Here is a 15,648-nt window from a genome sequence, read left to right on the forward strand (position 1 = left end):
CTGAGGATTTAACCTGGAAGCGGTATCTAAGAAACGGGGTGGACAGAAAGTCCTGATACTGAGAGGGAAAGCCACACCACCTGGTCAGGCAGCCTGGTCCAAAAAGTAAAACAAAATGATAAAATGTGTATCCCAACAGCAAAAAAAAAAAAAAAACAAAAAAAAAAACAAAAAAAACTCAGAACTATGAAAACTATATATATATATATATATATATATATATATATATATATATATAATTTTTAGAAGGCCAAACCTGAAAAGCACCTGTAATTTAAATGCTGACCAGCATTTTACGGCTTTTGCCCTTGAAAATCAGTTCTAACACCCTTCACATGATGCTTAAACAACACTGCTAGCATATTGTATAAATATGCAAAACTGCAGCTTTTCCTCATGGTGTCCCCTTCGATTCCTAATTAAATTATTTACCCAGCAGTAACAGCACACAAGTCTTAAAGGAACAAACTTCAGTGACGAGCAAACAGTTTTCTGAGTGTTAAAACCAAAGCGAATCATTCTTTCCTGTGTCACACGCTTTACCTCTTTTGTTTCATCACTTGCAGAAACTGGAGCGGGTCAAAGGACGGAAGTGGGAATAACCGTGCTGTCACACATTAGTTAGCAACAGGGCACTTGGCGCCACGAAAGCTTAAAACTCACTTACTCAATGCCCCCGAAATCCGCTTCTTTCTTCACTTCAGAAAATGGAAGTGTAATAATTAAGTCCGCAGGGCTCCTCCAGGGAGCAGACAGCTGGTTCCTACGGAAGGTGGCGCAGAACAAGGGCTGAACTGGTACCCAGGGAGGCAGAAAGGTGTCCCGGCACATAGGGCACGGCACCTGCAGCCCACGGCACCACTCGACGGAGCTCCGGAGGCCGCAGTGCTGAGACCACACGCCACAGGTCCGAAGGGATACACCCATCTTCCCGCACCACATGCTCCTTTCTGATCCCCTTTTCCCCGAACCCTCACCTGTCTGATGGGAACAGAAGCCAGCGGGCAACGTTTGGGTTCAGATTCAGCACAGCAAAAACCGAACAAATGAAAACAACAGGAGCCTGGCACAACAAGAACCGAATGAACAAAAACAGCAGGAGCCCAGGCGTGCACCCAACACAAAGCGGCACGTGGTGTCACGGCAAAGCCACCCCAAGCCACACACCTTACAGCAACTCCCACAGGGCACACAAGATCCCCAAGACACAAAATAAGCACACCCATTCACAAAATGCAGAGCTCCCTCCAGAAGACCTGCCTCTTGCCCCAAAACCACCTCTCCGCAGCAGCAGCTCTCCCGATAATCCCATTTTTCATCTGAAAAACGGCCTCACGGCCTCGAGCAGGAAACGAAACCATAACAACAATAATAAATAATAATGAAATAAGGAAAAGAAACCGCGCAATCCCCTTCCCCCCCAGGCCTCACCGCTCCCCGCCAGCACCCGGAGCCCGGCTGGAGGCCGGCGGGCGGAGGCCATGGGGCGGAGGCCGGCACCGCCCCGGGCGCGCAGGGGGCGGGACGGGGGCGGGGGGACGTGGCCGTGTTCCCCCCGTTCTTTGCCCCCCCAGGCTTTAGGGGTAGTCTGTGGGATGGTTGTTTGGTGTTTTCTGTCAGCAACGGGACCCCCGACGGAGGCCAACCTCTGCCTGAGGTCGAGCCGTGATGTGTAAAGCCGGCTTGGTGACCTCAAAGTCATTTTGTGCTTTGTTGTTTTGTTGTTGTTTTTTTTTTTTTTTTTCCTACCATTAAAAATTCGTTTCCTCACTCATTCATTAGCAGGGTGGAGCGCGTTCGTCCCGAAAGAACTTCCCTGCCAGACCCCTTCCCCTGCAGCAGTGCCTCAGTTGTAACCCGCCCCAGCCCGACGTGGGGTATTTGCATAGAGCAGAGCTATTCCTTTTCTGGTTACACATTAAAAAACAGTTTTCTTTCATCTCCCCCGGGGACTTTGCAGGAGAAACAGAAGGGAATTGTAATGGGCTGAGCCAGTGACGCAGACTTAAATCTTTTACAGAGTTATTAGCAGTTCGCTGTGGCACAGGACTGGGACAAACTCACAGGGCTGTGTTCAGGAGCAGCGCAGGAGCTTAACGGGGCTGGGGACAAACCTGTCAAGTGCGGGCTCACAGAAAGCCACAAGAAGGATCACACAAGGAGAAGAAAATCTAGGTTCTAAAAGAAAAAGAAAAACAAAACAAAACAAAAAAACAGCTAAGAACTGACAGGGTAAATATTTGACTTCAAAGACACAAAACTGTCACCTGCTCAGCACTCTGTGCTGCTCTATAGAAAAATCCTTCTCAGAAATAATAATAAATAACAATAAAATAAAATAAAATAAAATAAAATAAAATAAAATAAAAAATTCCTGAGTGCCACCTCAGCACCCACAGACTTCAGTTTCCCCCTCTGGCTCCAGCTCCAGGAGCTGCTTCCCCTTGCGCTCAGCAGGCTGGTTTCAGCGCCGCTTCATGGTTTCATGCTCCGGCCAGGCCCAAATTTGTCCTCTTTCTGCCCATTCTGACTCGTGTAAGTATCTTGGGATTTAATAGATGGCTTCCATGCGCAGCTGGGCATGAAAGTTAATGTTTATCTGGCTGCTGACTCATTGGGGAAGAGAGGTGAAACACACCTAGTACAAAAGCTGCAAACCAAGGGCTGTCTCAGTGAGTCCTTCCCAGCTCCTGACTCTCTGCTCTCCTCTCAGGGCATCCGTTCACCACATCAGTGCGACCTGTAGAACAGCCTATGTCTCTCTGTGCTGCTACAAGGGTTCAGAAAGCTTGTCCAAGTGTGAACTTCCCCAAAACACCCTGGAGAACCATGCAGGGAGCTAGGGAAGGCCCCATTTAGAGGGTGTGCTCAAGGTTTTCTTTGCAGAAGTAACGCCTCCCCTCGGAGCAAGCAGCAGCTCCATGGGGACAACGGGGAAGCTCCAGGAGCTCAAACTGAAAAGCTGAAAGCAGCCTAAGCCTGAGTCTCTTCCTCCTGACTTTCTGCTCATGGCACTTTGCACATATTCATGATGCTTAGGCAAGGCTACATGCCAACTGCAAACCTCTACTGCTTCAGGTTATTTATGATATTTCCCGCTTTTATGGGAGTGTTATAAACTTGCCCATAACATGAACCTCACTTTGGTGCGTTTCTCCAGGTGATGGCATCTGCAAGCTGCAGCATGACTTGTGTTGACCTCCCTCTGCTTGTACCCACGTGAGACTCCAGAGCAAGCACAGCAAAAGCTTATACTGGAAGACGCACTAAGCAAGTATGAAGACATTTTAACTGTCTCTGCTTAAACTGACAAATCATCAGCAGAAGAAACTGCATATTCTTGCTCCCATCTGCAGATGAGTGACAGGATTATAACCACAGCCCAAAGAACCCAAACAATTCAAAAGGAGTGCTGAAAGTATTCACTGAGACAAAGGCAACAGTATCCAGCTCAGCAAAAGTGAAAAACCTAGGTACAGAGCTGATGAGAGCTTCAGCCTTCAGTTTTTCAAGTCCATTATTAACTGTCAGGAACAATTTCCCTATATATTTTAATTTACTACTACTACTCAGGTAGGTATAGTCCAACACAAAGGTAAAAGTAGTGCCCATGCAGCTATGATCTCCATCACAAAGGCTTCCTATGGTTGATCCCCAGCTTGGTGAGATGCCAAAATTTAGAGGCACAGCTCAATGAACTTACCAACCCTTCTCTTCGAGTGGTTAATTCTGCTTCTTTTTTCTTGCTCAGCAAACTGGTCTCTGTTTTTGCTCACAATCCTGTCATGTCGCCTCTGCATCTTCTCTCTGGAGTATGCTCCCAGCTGGGTTTCTCTCCCCAACTTCTTGTGCTGGGGACAAAATGAGACTTTACAGGCTGAGTTCGTCTTTACAGATCAACAAACGGTGAAAGGATCTGACTTCCTGTTTCATTTCCGTTTAAGTTTTCAAAGTCACCCAGGCTGTGTATGCTTCTCTATATCCAAGCCACAAGAAGAAAAAAAAATAAAGATCAAGCATAACTCAGCTATTTATAAAGGTCAAGTTGTTACCTCTCTGCACATCTTCCAAGTTGTTTGAGTATTGGAGTGACTTTCAAATGGTGATGTACCACCCATGCATGGTCTGTATCGTAGTAGTAATCTTCAAAGAGTCTGTCTCGGTGCTGCCTCTTCCTTTCAACTCCTATGTCATGTTTGATTACTACGTCTTTAACATACGCAGTCAATGTACTTCTGTACTTCTGTAGAAACACCGGGACTGTGAAGAGGTGGTCCACACAACCAACCCTTCTCCATTAAGATATGGACCGTGGGTAAAAGGTAGGGACCATGGATAAAAGTAAAGTTTACACAGATTATACGATAATTCACTTCATAGATACAGGATTTTTAATAAGCGTAAGAAAAGAGTCCTTTGAGAGATTCTTTCCTATCCCCTCCTCACTTGTTTTAGATTAAATGAGGCCAGTGGTTTCTCAACAGTCAAAGGCTACTAATTCTTTCTTAATTACACGGTAGGAAGATATATTGCAATGCCGCAGCCTAAGTTCACTAAATCCAGTCTTCTGCTCTGAAAATACCCACATGTTCCTATTTCAGAGATGGAAGCAACCATTTGCTTTGCCAGATTGGTCGCCTGTTGACTGTTGCACCACATTACCGATGGATTTAAAAAAAATTGCTGGAATGTGTATGGTTACTGACTCACATCTTCCCTTTCACAGGAATGTTGAGTTCCCTGCCTACTTTTTTTTTATTATGCTATTTTTGTTAAGTTAATTTTGAAAATATGCCTCCATTAACATCCTTGGATCAGGAGCATTTGCTTAAAACAATAATGGATATTTGGAAAAGTGAGGTTGGGAAAGTGGGTTGTATATATATATGCCCATATTTATATGTATATATGCAAGTATTTTATGTAAGGTGTTTTTTTGTTTTGTTTGTTTTGTTTGTGGGAGGTGGTTTTTTTTTTTTTTTTTTTTTTTTGGCTGTGTTCACCTTCCTAATTCATTTTGCCTGGTAGGTTGTTTTGCCCCTGCCAGAAACAGTTGTGGATGGTTAGAACTGATTACTCATACTCTTTTCTTCAGTTTCCACATTATTTATCCCATATACCATATTTCTCAACCAAGCATGGCTGACTGGTTCACCTGGATAACTATTTATCAACTCTTTATGCTTTATCCAAGCAGGAAAAGCATGGATTCCCTCAGTTTCCTGCTGTCCTGGGGCATGAATGTTTGCTTGAGCTCTGCACATCTTCTATAGTCCTGGGGGCTTCTTTAGAGCATGGTGAAAACACTGGGATTTCTGAACTGTATATTGCAGGGATCTAGGAACTTGGAGAAGTGAGGTCATCTGTGCTCCAACAGGATCAGGGGACAGGCAGAGCTCCAAAAGAAAGAAGAGGACATACTAAGACCTTCAGCAGCCCTTCCTTGCAGGAAAGCCCCAGCTGAGCTTTGCAACTCAAGTTACACACACACACAAAAAGCAGGATAAAATCCCTCCTCCACATATGCCGTGCTTTTTTTGGTAGAATCATTGATGAGATTTATGCAGGGTCACGGGGAAAAGGGGAAGAAAAACCCAAAGTGGAAGATGGCAAGCTTGGTGTGCCAGAGGCAGTGAACACCTGGGCTAATACAATCCACAGACTCGGAGTCGCTGTGTTTTGCTAAGTAGCCAGTGTTTGCATGCCTGCGTATTTGCACTCTTTATCATGTTCACAAGCTGACGAGGAAATTTCCTTTGTCCACCCCCGCACTTCTGTGGCTGGTGTTATCAGTGTGCCTCTCCTACCCGTGACATTCCCTTGTGGTTCTGTGAGATGCAGAAAACAAGGTCTGCGTTTGACTTTGCCACAGCTCAACAGGCTCCTTTCCCTGCTTGCAAACGATAGAAAGCTCTTGGTCCTCCACCAGCAGTTTGGAAACCCAAACATGATGTGTCAAAACATCACCCAGCTATCTGAATATTTTAAGCACAAATACAGTAGAGATGCAATGAACAGAGCTGTCCCAGAGTTGCAGGCAATTTCATCTCTATTACTGAGCTCTAAAGCCAGCTTCTTCCTTTCTTTCTGTCTCCTCCCTTCCTTTTGGAAGCTGACTAAGGTTCCAGAGACAAATACCCCCAAACTCCAATGGTATGTAGACATTTTTGTCCCACCATCACAAGTTCTCCTACCCTCCTCTCTCTTACCTGGAAGAAAATGACCCTTTTAGGAACAATTATCCTTATCATCAGCAACTTTCTGCCACAGGCTGGAGAGGATGGGGGCAGGAGAGATGCTGTCCTGTGCAGGTGCACAAGAGGTGACTTGGTGGGCTGATGGGTCATCCTTTTCCATCTGAAGACTATTAATGAGCCTAGCATCAGTACCTGCTGATCTCTGGACAGATTAGGATTTTGGAAGCATCAAGCAAGTTGTTAGCGCAGAGCTGCCCTCTGTGCCCTGGGTACGGGCACAGAAGATCAACATCTTTGGGAAAAAGAATCCCTGTTACAAAAACTCTGACAGGCCTTGCGTTTGGAGAGCTCTTTGTAAATAAGATACTTCCTACTTGTAATAAGAGTCCATAGCATGGCTTCTTTTTCCTTAGAAGTCAGCTTGCAAAGACTCGATGTTCTGCTATTTCTCCATCAGGCTGCAACACATCTCTGTCAAAAAACAAGGCACAGCATTTGCTTTTTTTTTTTTTTTTCATTTTTTTCCCTACTGTTAGTGCCTGCCTTTACAACAATGACTAAAGATATATGTTTCACAGTCATAAGTGCTTAGCTGCAAATGAAAGTAAGTATTTTAAGACCTGGCAGCTGTAAGTGATGCACTAAGACTCCAGAACCGAAGATCAGAGCACTCTCCTCCTTGTATTTCTCCTCTGAAGTAGAAGGAGCAAGCCACTTTCTGTCACCTATGCTAGGAACTGCAGTTTTTATATTAAAACAGCAAAACAGGATCACTAAGGGAAAGAAAAGAGCTCATTCTTTTAAGAGGAAGGAGACACCCCAACCCAAAATGTAAAATGCCATCAGTGAAAAGAATAAACTTCCTTCAGACGGAGAGTTAGCAACAAGCAGGAGAATGAATCAGATGTAAAGCCCTAGGCCACCGAGAGAAAGCAGCAGCCTGTGCACAAGGGAGCAACAGTGCTGATGGAAAAGTCATGAAGAGACAAGGGCTCGAGAATGTACATGCCTCCTTTCATAACCCAGCTTATTGACCTGAATGGCTTTTAGTAGGAACAGTAACAGAAGATGTCCCTTTCTGAAAGACTCTTTGTGTGGCTGATAGTTTGCTTATTCTGAATTGCAAAGATAAACATCCTGGCTCTATTTGCCATTTTTCTCCCCATCTCCTAACAGAGTCACCACCCACAGGGTGGGATACAAGGCAAGAGTTCAGAGGACGAATTTCTATTTTTGCACTTGCCAGCACCATATGTATCTTCAGCAAATCCTTTTACCACCTGTTAAAAAAGGGGAAAGGAAATAAGAAGCTTTCTCCATCTGAAAAGTGAAGCTTGAAGATTAACATTGAGAAATACTGAAAATACCACGGTGATGGAGACTCCTCAGCTGAGCATACAGCACCTGCTGTGTGGACAAGCAGCACTCTCATCTCCTTTTTCAGACAGTGGAAATAAAAACAGAATCCCCCTGCTTGCAGGGGATGTTCAGCACCTTCCTCTTGCAGCCAATTTACAGAAGAAAGGTGTGGATTTTGAGTAGCAATTGAAGAGCAAAGCAGTAATCTCCCTCCTAAGCTCAGGAGAACTGTGTCGTGGATTCTGCCTTTATTTCCTCTGTATTGTTTCTAGATTAGAAGATATCCTCTGAACAACCTGGATTTATGTTACATCAGAATAATGGTACTTTCAGTGGCACCTCAAGTTGACAGCTTGCAGATACTCAAAGCTGCTACCAAATTTTTGTGGGGCGTTTTACATTTAAAGTGATTATCAACTATACTATCACATAATTAGATCCTTACGTCCCAAGTTTTGTTTGAAAAGCTTAAGTGATTTCTGCATATGTTAATAAACTTGCTTTAGCAACAACAGCTTAAAGGCATGACACATTTTCTGGGAGGAGAAATGAAAGGGAGACCATCTAAACTTCCATTTTTGCGAAGAAAGGAATCTGCCATACTAGAGAGACAGCAGGAAACCAATGAGGAACAGAATGTACAACCATTGCTTCTGTTAAACATAGTTTCACAGCTCTGAGATGTTAAACAGCCTAGCTCCTGGACTCTCTTCTGCTAATATGTGTCTCATGTTCCCCAAATACCTTACCTTCAGGTTATTTCAAAAAACTCTGTATGATATTCTGCTTCCTTCTCCATCTACTCTAAGTTATTCTAGTATGCTTTGGAGCAGTCCTCTACAGGTCATACAAGCATAACGGTGCTGGATTTCCTTTCTCCTCTCCTTTGCTCTCCTCTCCTCCTTTCTCTTTTTTTCTCTATTTCTTTTTTCCTTTCTCTTTCTTTTTTCCTTTCTCTCTCTTTTCTTCTTTCTTTCACTTTCTTCTCTTTCTTTTTTTTTTCTTGTCCTTCTTTCTTTTTCTAAATTAGATCTAACAGAAGTATCAAATGCACAACCCCATCTTCTGATAGTGAAGCTATTTTTCCACCAATTGTGTTTTACAAGTGAAAAAAAAAAATTAGCAAAACATTATTTGTGTTCCTGTACTATTGTGTTTTTTTCAAGTGAACATGGGAGTAGACCCTACTCCGCTGACCTTCGAGTACTATTCTGGCACAAAATGTACTAGCATGACTCAAGCAGCATGACTAAAATGGCATCATGGTAAGGTAAATATAGTATATTTATACTTCCTTTCAGTGAAAATATTGCCAGGAGACAGACTTCAGAAAGAGCTACACCCAGTAGTAAAATACTTTATACTCAACAAACAAATACAGAGAGCTGTTACAAAGCCCAGTAGGCAACTCAGCCAGAAACAAGCAACTACTTTTAAGTGGCAATATGTTGGCTGCAAATGAGCAACTCAATAGGAGCTGAGACATTTGTATAGTCAAACTAGTGGGAGGCCTAAAATGCCAATGATAAGGCTGCAGGTGGCAGCAGATTTGGCGAGCTGAACAGCCGGTGTCTCTGTACATAGACCTATAGCCTCTGAAAGCTTTTTTTCCTCACCTCCAAATCTAACGTCATATTTGACTTGTTCTTGGAATTAATTGACACATTTCAAAAAAACAGCTTAAATGTGGCTGACAGAGTGGCAAATACACTCCAGCCAGTTGCCATACCTCATATTTTCCTGGTCAGAAACCAGGCTGGGGTTTAACTGTGCAACACAGAGACCTCCGCTACCTTCTCACCTCCATCATCTAACTATGGCGATAGCCTTGCTAAGCCAAACACCACTGTCGTGAACGTCTAGAAGGGTTTTGACTTTTGATACAGGAGCTCCAGAGTGTGAAGACAGCTATCTTGCTAGAAACAGGAAGCTGAGATATGCGCATTGCTCTGACAGATGCAAGATCTAATGCCTGCTCATTCTCCTCAAAAGGAGGCTAGGTCATGCAACGTGCTTGAAAAATTCTTTAAGGAAACAACAGTAGTTCACATGAATTTTTATACAGTGATTTCCTGTTTAAATGCTAGCTCATACAGATCACATATATTTTCCTCCCAACATAACTGCTCTCAGCACCTGAGCACTTTGTTTCTGGGACAGGGTACTTTGGACACGGGGATGTCCCCTTATGGTCCCCTATGTATAGAAAGGAAAAACTTATAAGGGGAGAAATATAAACAGACATCTTGGGGGATCGGATCCAGCAGAGCTTCCCGGAGAGATACAAACAGAGCTCTGGGGATTGATTGTGTCCTCCAGTAGAAAGCTGAGAACAGCAACCCCTGCTAAAGACAGTGCCTTCCAGTGCAACACTTCTTCACAGTAAAATAACGTAATTTTCAAGTCCAGTGGCTGGAGAAACTCTTGAATGTTAAAAAGAAAAAGGCTCAGTGACTACAAGAAGTTGCTGCAATAAGGCAGGGTGGCAGATGCCCCATGACAACACTGCAGCATGATAGAGAAATACAAGAGCTGGTTATAGTTAAGACAACCCACTTTTATACTGCAGATGACCTCCAAAATTTACCCAGGGTATATCCCCCATCTAATAGCCCTGCATCCAATTGGAAAGCTTTTCTCTTGGACCTATAAAATATAACAGAGGGAAAAGCTCAAATAACATCGTAGAAATTGATACTTCTCTGCCTAACGTGGGCAAAAAGTCAATGTTTGACATTGAGCAAAATTAGCCATGGAAAATAAAACCCTGCATTACATAGGACAATAATAGCTCTAAAAAAAACACTTTAGAACATAGACTGCAGCTTCCATGGCACTGGATTCCACAGCATGCACATGTGATTGTAATGCTCTTTTTTTTTTTTTTTTTTAGGTCACTTCACATCTCAATGGATTTATCACAATGGTTGTTTCCTAACACAGGGTCTGATGTGCGATAGAAAAGAAAAACTATAAAAACAAGATTACTAGAAAAAATAGGTTATCTAGGAATAGATTTGCAAAGCTGATAAAGAGTTTCTGTGAAGCACTTCAGTACAGAAAGAGTTCACATCTGAACTAATGGAAAAAGGCATTACCATTTCCTCCTTATTTTTTTAAACTGACAGATGGTGTCTTGGCCTTGTGAAAGGTTACCCCTCTCAACTCTTGAAGTTGATTAACAGAGAAAAATATGTTTCTTGATTATTTGTCAAACCAAACATTACGGACTCAAGAGGAAGATTCAACTTTAATCAAGTACTTGCACTCCTTACCCTACCACACCACAACCGGAAAAGTCACATCATGCAAACAGAAACAGATGTTCTCTTTCACAGGCAAATGCCATCCCTACCCATCCATAAATCCTCTGGAGGCTGAGAAGGAATCATGGTCAGCCATGTACCAACTATCCCAGGACATTCTTACTCAAAGAGACTTATAATATCTTTATTAAATACCAAATAAAGATATTTTCCCCTCCCTGAACTTTATCTCCGCAGTCTCTTTGGGATATTAGCTTCCAAGACAAGAGGCAATGACTGCTGGGGGAACACTTTTAACTTGTACAGTGAATTATTTTGAAAGGATGCCACCCATTCTCAGTGTGCTGTATCTTGCCGCCACTAGAACCATTAGCTTCTCAGAAATTGCTGGAAATATTTTTTTGAATAAAGGTTTTGATTACTATTTTGTATATTTGAACACGTTTCCAAGCCAGTCTTTCTGACATCTTCAGGTGGTGCCATCCTCCCTCATCAGCAGCTCTCTGGTCCTGTTCCAAAGACGTCAGAAGTTGGCTGCGATGGCTTTCCCATGGCTGAACTGCTGATGGCAGCACACTGTAACGCCAGCCACAGCCTCGTATCAGACAGCTAGCACAAAGGGGCAGGAAACAGTGATACATCAATTTGGAGGAAAAAAGAGAATATGAATTAGACATTTGCTGTAAAGTTCCATGTGAAAAAGTAGAACGTGTGCAGGCAGGCCAGCCGTGGCTTCTGTAGGTGGCCCGTTCTTCCAGTGGTCAGACTGCAATGTGCTGGCAGGGATCAGACTCAATTAAAGAAAGCCCTGAGTTGGCCACTCCTACTCCTAAGGAGGCAAGCGTTTTTAAACTTGGCACCATAGTGAGACATTGCAGTCGATTCCTTTGTGTGTTTGCCTGCTGTCTTCCACTTCTCTCTCTCTCATTTTATTTCTCCTCAGCCTCCGTCTGTCCTGGCCTCCCCAAGTACTTTTTGAAATTACTGGCTGTCTTGATTGGACGTAGCACCCTGGCTTTTCCAAGGCATTAGGTGGAACAAGGTAATGCACTTAGGTGGCCAGGTGGAGGACAGAGGCCATACCAGGGCTTTGCGGAAGAAGGAACAGGTAAACCAAACTCCTCTTTGACGCCGGTGACTCACTCAGCGTATTAGCAGCATTATGGGTTACATTATGAGTGTGGAAAAGCTTCTATTTCTTTCTCAGTAATTACCACATAATTAAACTCTGAGGCAAAACCCTGGGAAACCAGGCTTCCTTTCTTTGGTCATATAAATAGTTCCCTATGTCCCTCTTCATTGCTGTATTTCTATTTAGGGGGAAAGCAAGGAAGGGCAGATATCATTTTGTTAGTTTGCAAGCCCTGAATTTAGAAAAAAAAAAAATTACTAGGGATTGTGTATGCAGTCAACATACATCCATCTTCTTGCAGTAAGTGCAGCATGCGTGCACTCTGCTGCAGTTGCCACTCTTTCTTACAGCACATTGTAAACCACATGTGCCCACATAATTCAGTAGCACAGAGACTGTACGCTTTGTTTCGTCACATCTGACAGTCCTTTGGAAGTGAGATAGCTGGAGAAATAGCAACAAACATGCATAGGGAGAACATGCTCTGGAGCTCCAGTGAATAGACAATTTTCTTTTCTCCTGTGAGTGCTTGCATACTCACCTCACACTGTGTGGTAGATCCAGGCAACACATTTCTACATCCACAGAGTAACTCAGGCTTTTACTGAGCAGCAACAGAAGCATCATACATGGAAGCTAAGTAACAGCGTAGTGATTATGTGCTAAAATGACATTGCGAATCCAAACATAAGGACATTTTTAATTGCTATTGTTTGAATTGCAGTGGAGAATGGTCTCAGCAAAGAGAACAGATCTAACTTGACAATCTTGCTACAGGCTGTGAAACTGACAGGTAGCCAGTAAGACAACTTCCCCAGGGTCACATCCTTATATCATTTAGCTGTAGCAACCACCATGTACAAAGATTGACCTGAACGGCTGGATTTTATGCAGAACAAAAACCAAAGCTGAAGTTTTGCGTGAGTTATGAAGCAACTTGAACATAGAAGTGTGTTACAGGGAAATGAAAACAATGATAAATTAATTTATTAACTCCTGGCAAGAACAACACAAAGCTCCAGGCCCTCTTACCAGAATGAGAGATTACCTGGATTCAGTTCTCAGTGCAATGGAGTCCAAGGTAGGCTTGGACAGTTTCCTCCCACAGAATGAGAGGAAATGGGTCCAATGGCTCCAGGAGTTGGCAAGAAAACTCTTGACAGGATAGACTCCTGTTAAATAAGTTTTTGAAAATGTCAGGGGAGCTAGATTGATTTTCTGAAGAGTAAAATGAAGGCCAACAGCAGTCAGTTTCTACTTGTTTAATATAACAGACCTCTGTGCTGAGTTCCGTCAGAACAATCTCACCCTAAGCCAATGGTAATACCTCTGCTTAGTCTGGGGAATAAAATGGCTGAAAGTTAATGCTCATGCAGGATGTGCTGAAAGGGGGGAATCCAAGCTTTACATGTGTGATCATGGGCTCTAAATTGACAATTACCACTCAATTTGGGGACGAGATCTCAGGTTTAATATGCTAAGAAGTATCAACTCAAAAGAAGTCAAAGCAAGTTGAACATCTGGGATTTTCAGCAAAGAAATTGAGAACAAAGTGCCATTTTGTAACTGTAACTCATGTACCTGTATACTCATACACATAAGTATTGTATGAGCTTTACTTCCCTTCCTCCCATCAATAAAATTTGGAACTAGGAACTATGAAAAGTACCTCCAGCAGTCAAGAGGAGACTGCACATTAACTCATTAAGAAAACAGCTTTCCAGATTACTGCTCTTGACAGCTAGATAAATAAAAATATGGTATCTTTCCTGAAGATAGCTCAAAGTTGATTTTTTTTTTTTTTTAACTTCAAACATTTCTACCATGTTTTATCACTATGAGCTATAACCTGGGGGGAAAGCTAGAAAATCGGTGCTTTTCTCTAATACTAGTAAGTTCATAATGGCTTCTTTTATTGGACGGCAGAAATTGGCTGATGAGAGTTTATTATTAGCAGCCTGGGTGCTGGCTCTCCTCACACTACTAGGAGAACAGGAGAATAGGCTGCTCTCAATAACTCCAGCTTTCCCCCTACTGCTCATTTTGCTGAAGCTTTCTGTGTAAGGCTAAGGGAAGTGAACCAGGGAAGATGAGAAGTGTTCCTGTTTTGAGGACAAAAGACATCATGCGGGGAGCACGTTCTCCTATTCCTACTCATCTGGCTCCTAGCTCCTGTGGATGGTCATGGCCCACAGGCATCAAAATGGGAGATCTTATCCTTGTACTGAAGCTCAGTGTTACAGCACGGCGCAGAGGACCAGTGGCTGCATTTCTTCAAGAAATACGGAGGTGGCTGCCAGGCATGGGAATCTTGAGGTGCTGGGCAAGCGAGTGGGCTTGCCAGGAAGGAGACAGAACAGTGGGCACCAGCTCCTCCGCAGTGATGAGAGATCACCACGCTCTTGCACTACGGTGCCCAGAAAAAGTCCCTTGTCTTGGCTGCTTGGGCCGTTGCGAATGTGCAAGAAGCGCTGAAAGTACACCCTCTGCTGCTACACACGCGTGCTCTAATGCAACCTCCATCAGGATCCAATTGCAGCAAAATATTCAGAAGCTGTTTGCCTTAGGGATAAAGCACTGGTTCTGTCAAAAACGCCAAAGTGTCTAGAGGTGGTTTAAACAAATACAGAAACAGCTTTTGTTTGTTTTTACCTACCTCCACGTGCAAATGAAACCCTATAGCAGAGAAATTAATCACATGCACACACACTAAGTCTATACACAAATGGGAAAGGTATATAAAGTTTAGCTCATCTTCTGGACTGGATGAGAGATGACAACACTCCTTGCATTAATCCCTAAAACACAAATACACAGCTATTTGTAGCAAAGATTGACTGTCCAAATACTTCCCTGAATAACAGCTCCTCATACACTTCACTATCTGCACCCACTGATCAAGTACATCCCCTTGTTTCTCTCAAGATTTTGGGAGCCCTGGGGCTTAAACTTGTGTCAGCCCTTGTTTGTGTCCTTGCTTACATTCATTTCTCACTCCTCAGCCCGTCTTTTACATGGAGTCCTATCCTGACTGCCTCAGCAGCAGGGTTCTAATGCTTCTGACAATATCATGAAGTACATTACATGTAAAGAACATCCTATTATATTTTCAGGCACCTAATACCACCAGTCAGGTTTGCACAGGTACTGAAGTCTTTGCAGGAAGCCAAGTGCCTCTGCTGTGCCATTCTGGAGGATCTGTTGTGCCCTGGCCTGAACAGGCTGTTGGATCTGGAGAGAGATAGCCACTTACCTCTCTTCTATTCATTATAAGATCAATAGTCCCACCTGAGAATGAGGATAGCTTATACTAAGTGACATCTGTACTCACGTGAAACAAAAGCCAGGCTCTGTAATCCTATTCCTCACTAGCACAGGCAAGTATGTGATAGGTAAGGCAGTGCTGACTGCTTCCCCCACCACGGAAGTACTTCTTAGCCAGCTTCTCTGCTTACCATTGGCATAACAACTTCTGAGTTAAGTTTAGTGCAAAACCCCACTTTGCTAAAAGGCGTTAGCTTTCCCAAGTAACGGAGCTCTCACACTGGTGCTAGAAATAGTGCACTCTGGTTCACAAATGATTACAAGTTCCACGGCCATGAGGGGGACGCTTCCCTGCTACTGGAAACACTTACAAGCACGCTACTTCTCTTGGGTACGCCACCTGGGTAACTTCTCCCCTGCTTAGCGTATT

General features: G+C 43.4%; 1 protein-coding gene across 9 annotated transcripts in view; it reads right to left on the minus strand.

The window, feature by feature from the left end:
- Positions 1-10,454, minus strand: part of OTULINL (OTU deubiquitinase with linear linkage specificity like) — a 32,053-nt gene extending 21,599 nt beyond the window's left edge. For 3 of the 9 annotated variants that reach the window (XR_007707841.1, XM_035552678.2, XM_035552677.2), the window contains exons 1-2: positions 4,053-10,454; positions 3,704-3,851 (exon numbers count right to left, since the gene is read on the minus strand). Coding sequence is in view for 4 of the 9 variants with exons in the window: in XM_035552678.2 (XP_035408571.1) it covers positions 3,704-3,851; positions 4,053-4,118 (214 nt within the window). In the remaining 5 variants the exon portion in view is untranslated. Of the gene's footprint in view, positions 1-667; positions 1,509-3,142 lie in introns of those variants that run through there. The other 6 variants (XR_007707842.1, XM_035552681.2, XM_035552679.2 and 3 more) reach the window with 4 other exon arrangements.
- Between the last annotated feature and the right edge of the window lie 5,194 nt (positions 10,455-15,648).

Source organism: Cygnus atratus, chromosome 2, assembly GCF_013377495.2.
Source record: "Cygnus atratus isolate AKBS03 ecotype Queensland, Australia chromosome 2, CAtr_DNAZoo_HiC_assembly, whole genome shotgun sequence".
NCBI lineage: Eukaryota > Metazoa > Chordata > Aves > Anseriformes > Anatidae > Cygnus > Cygnus atratus.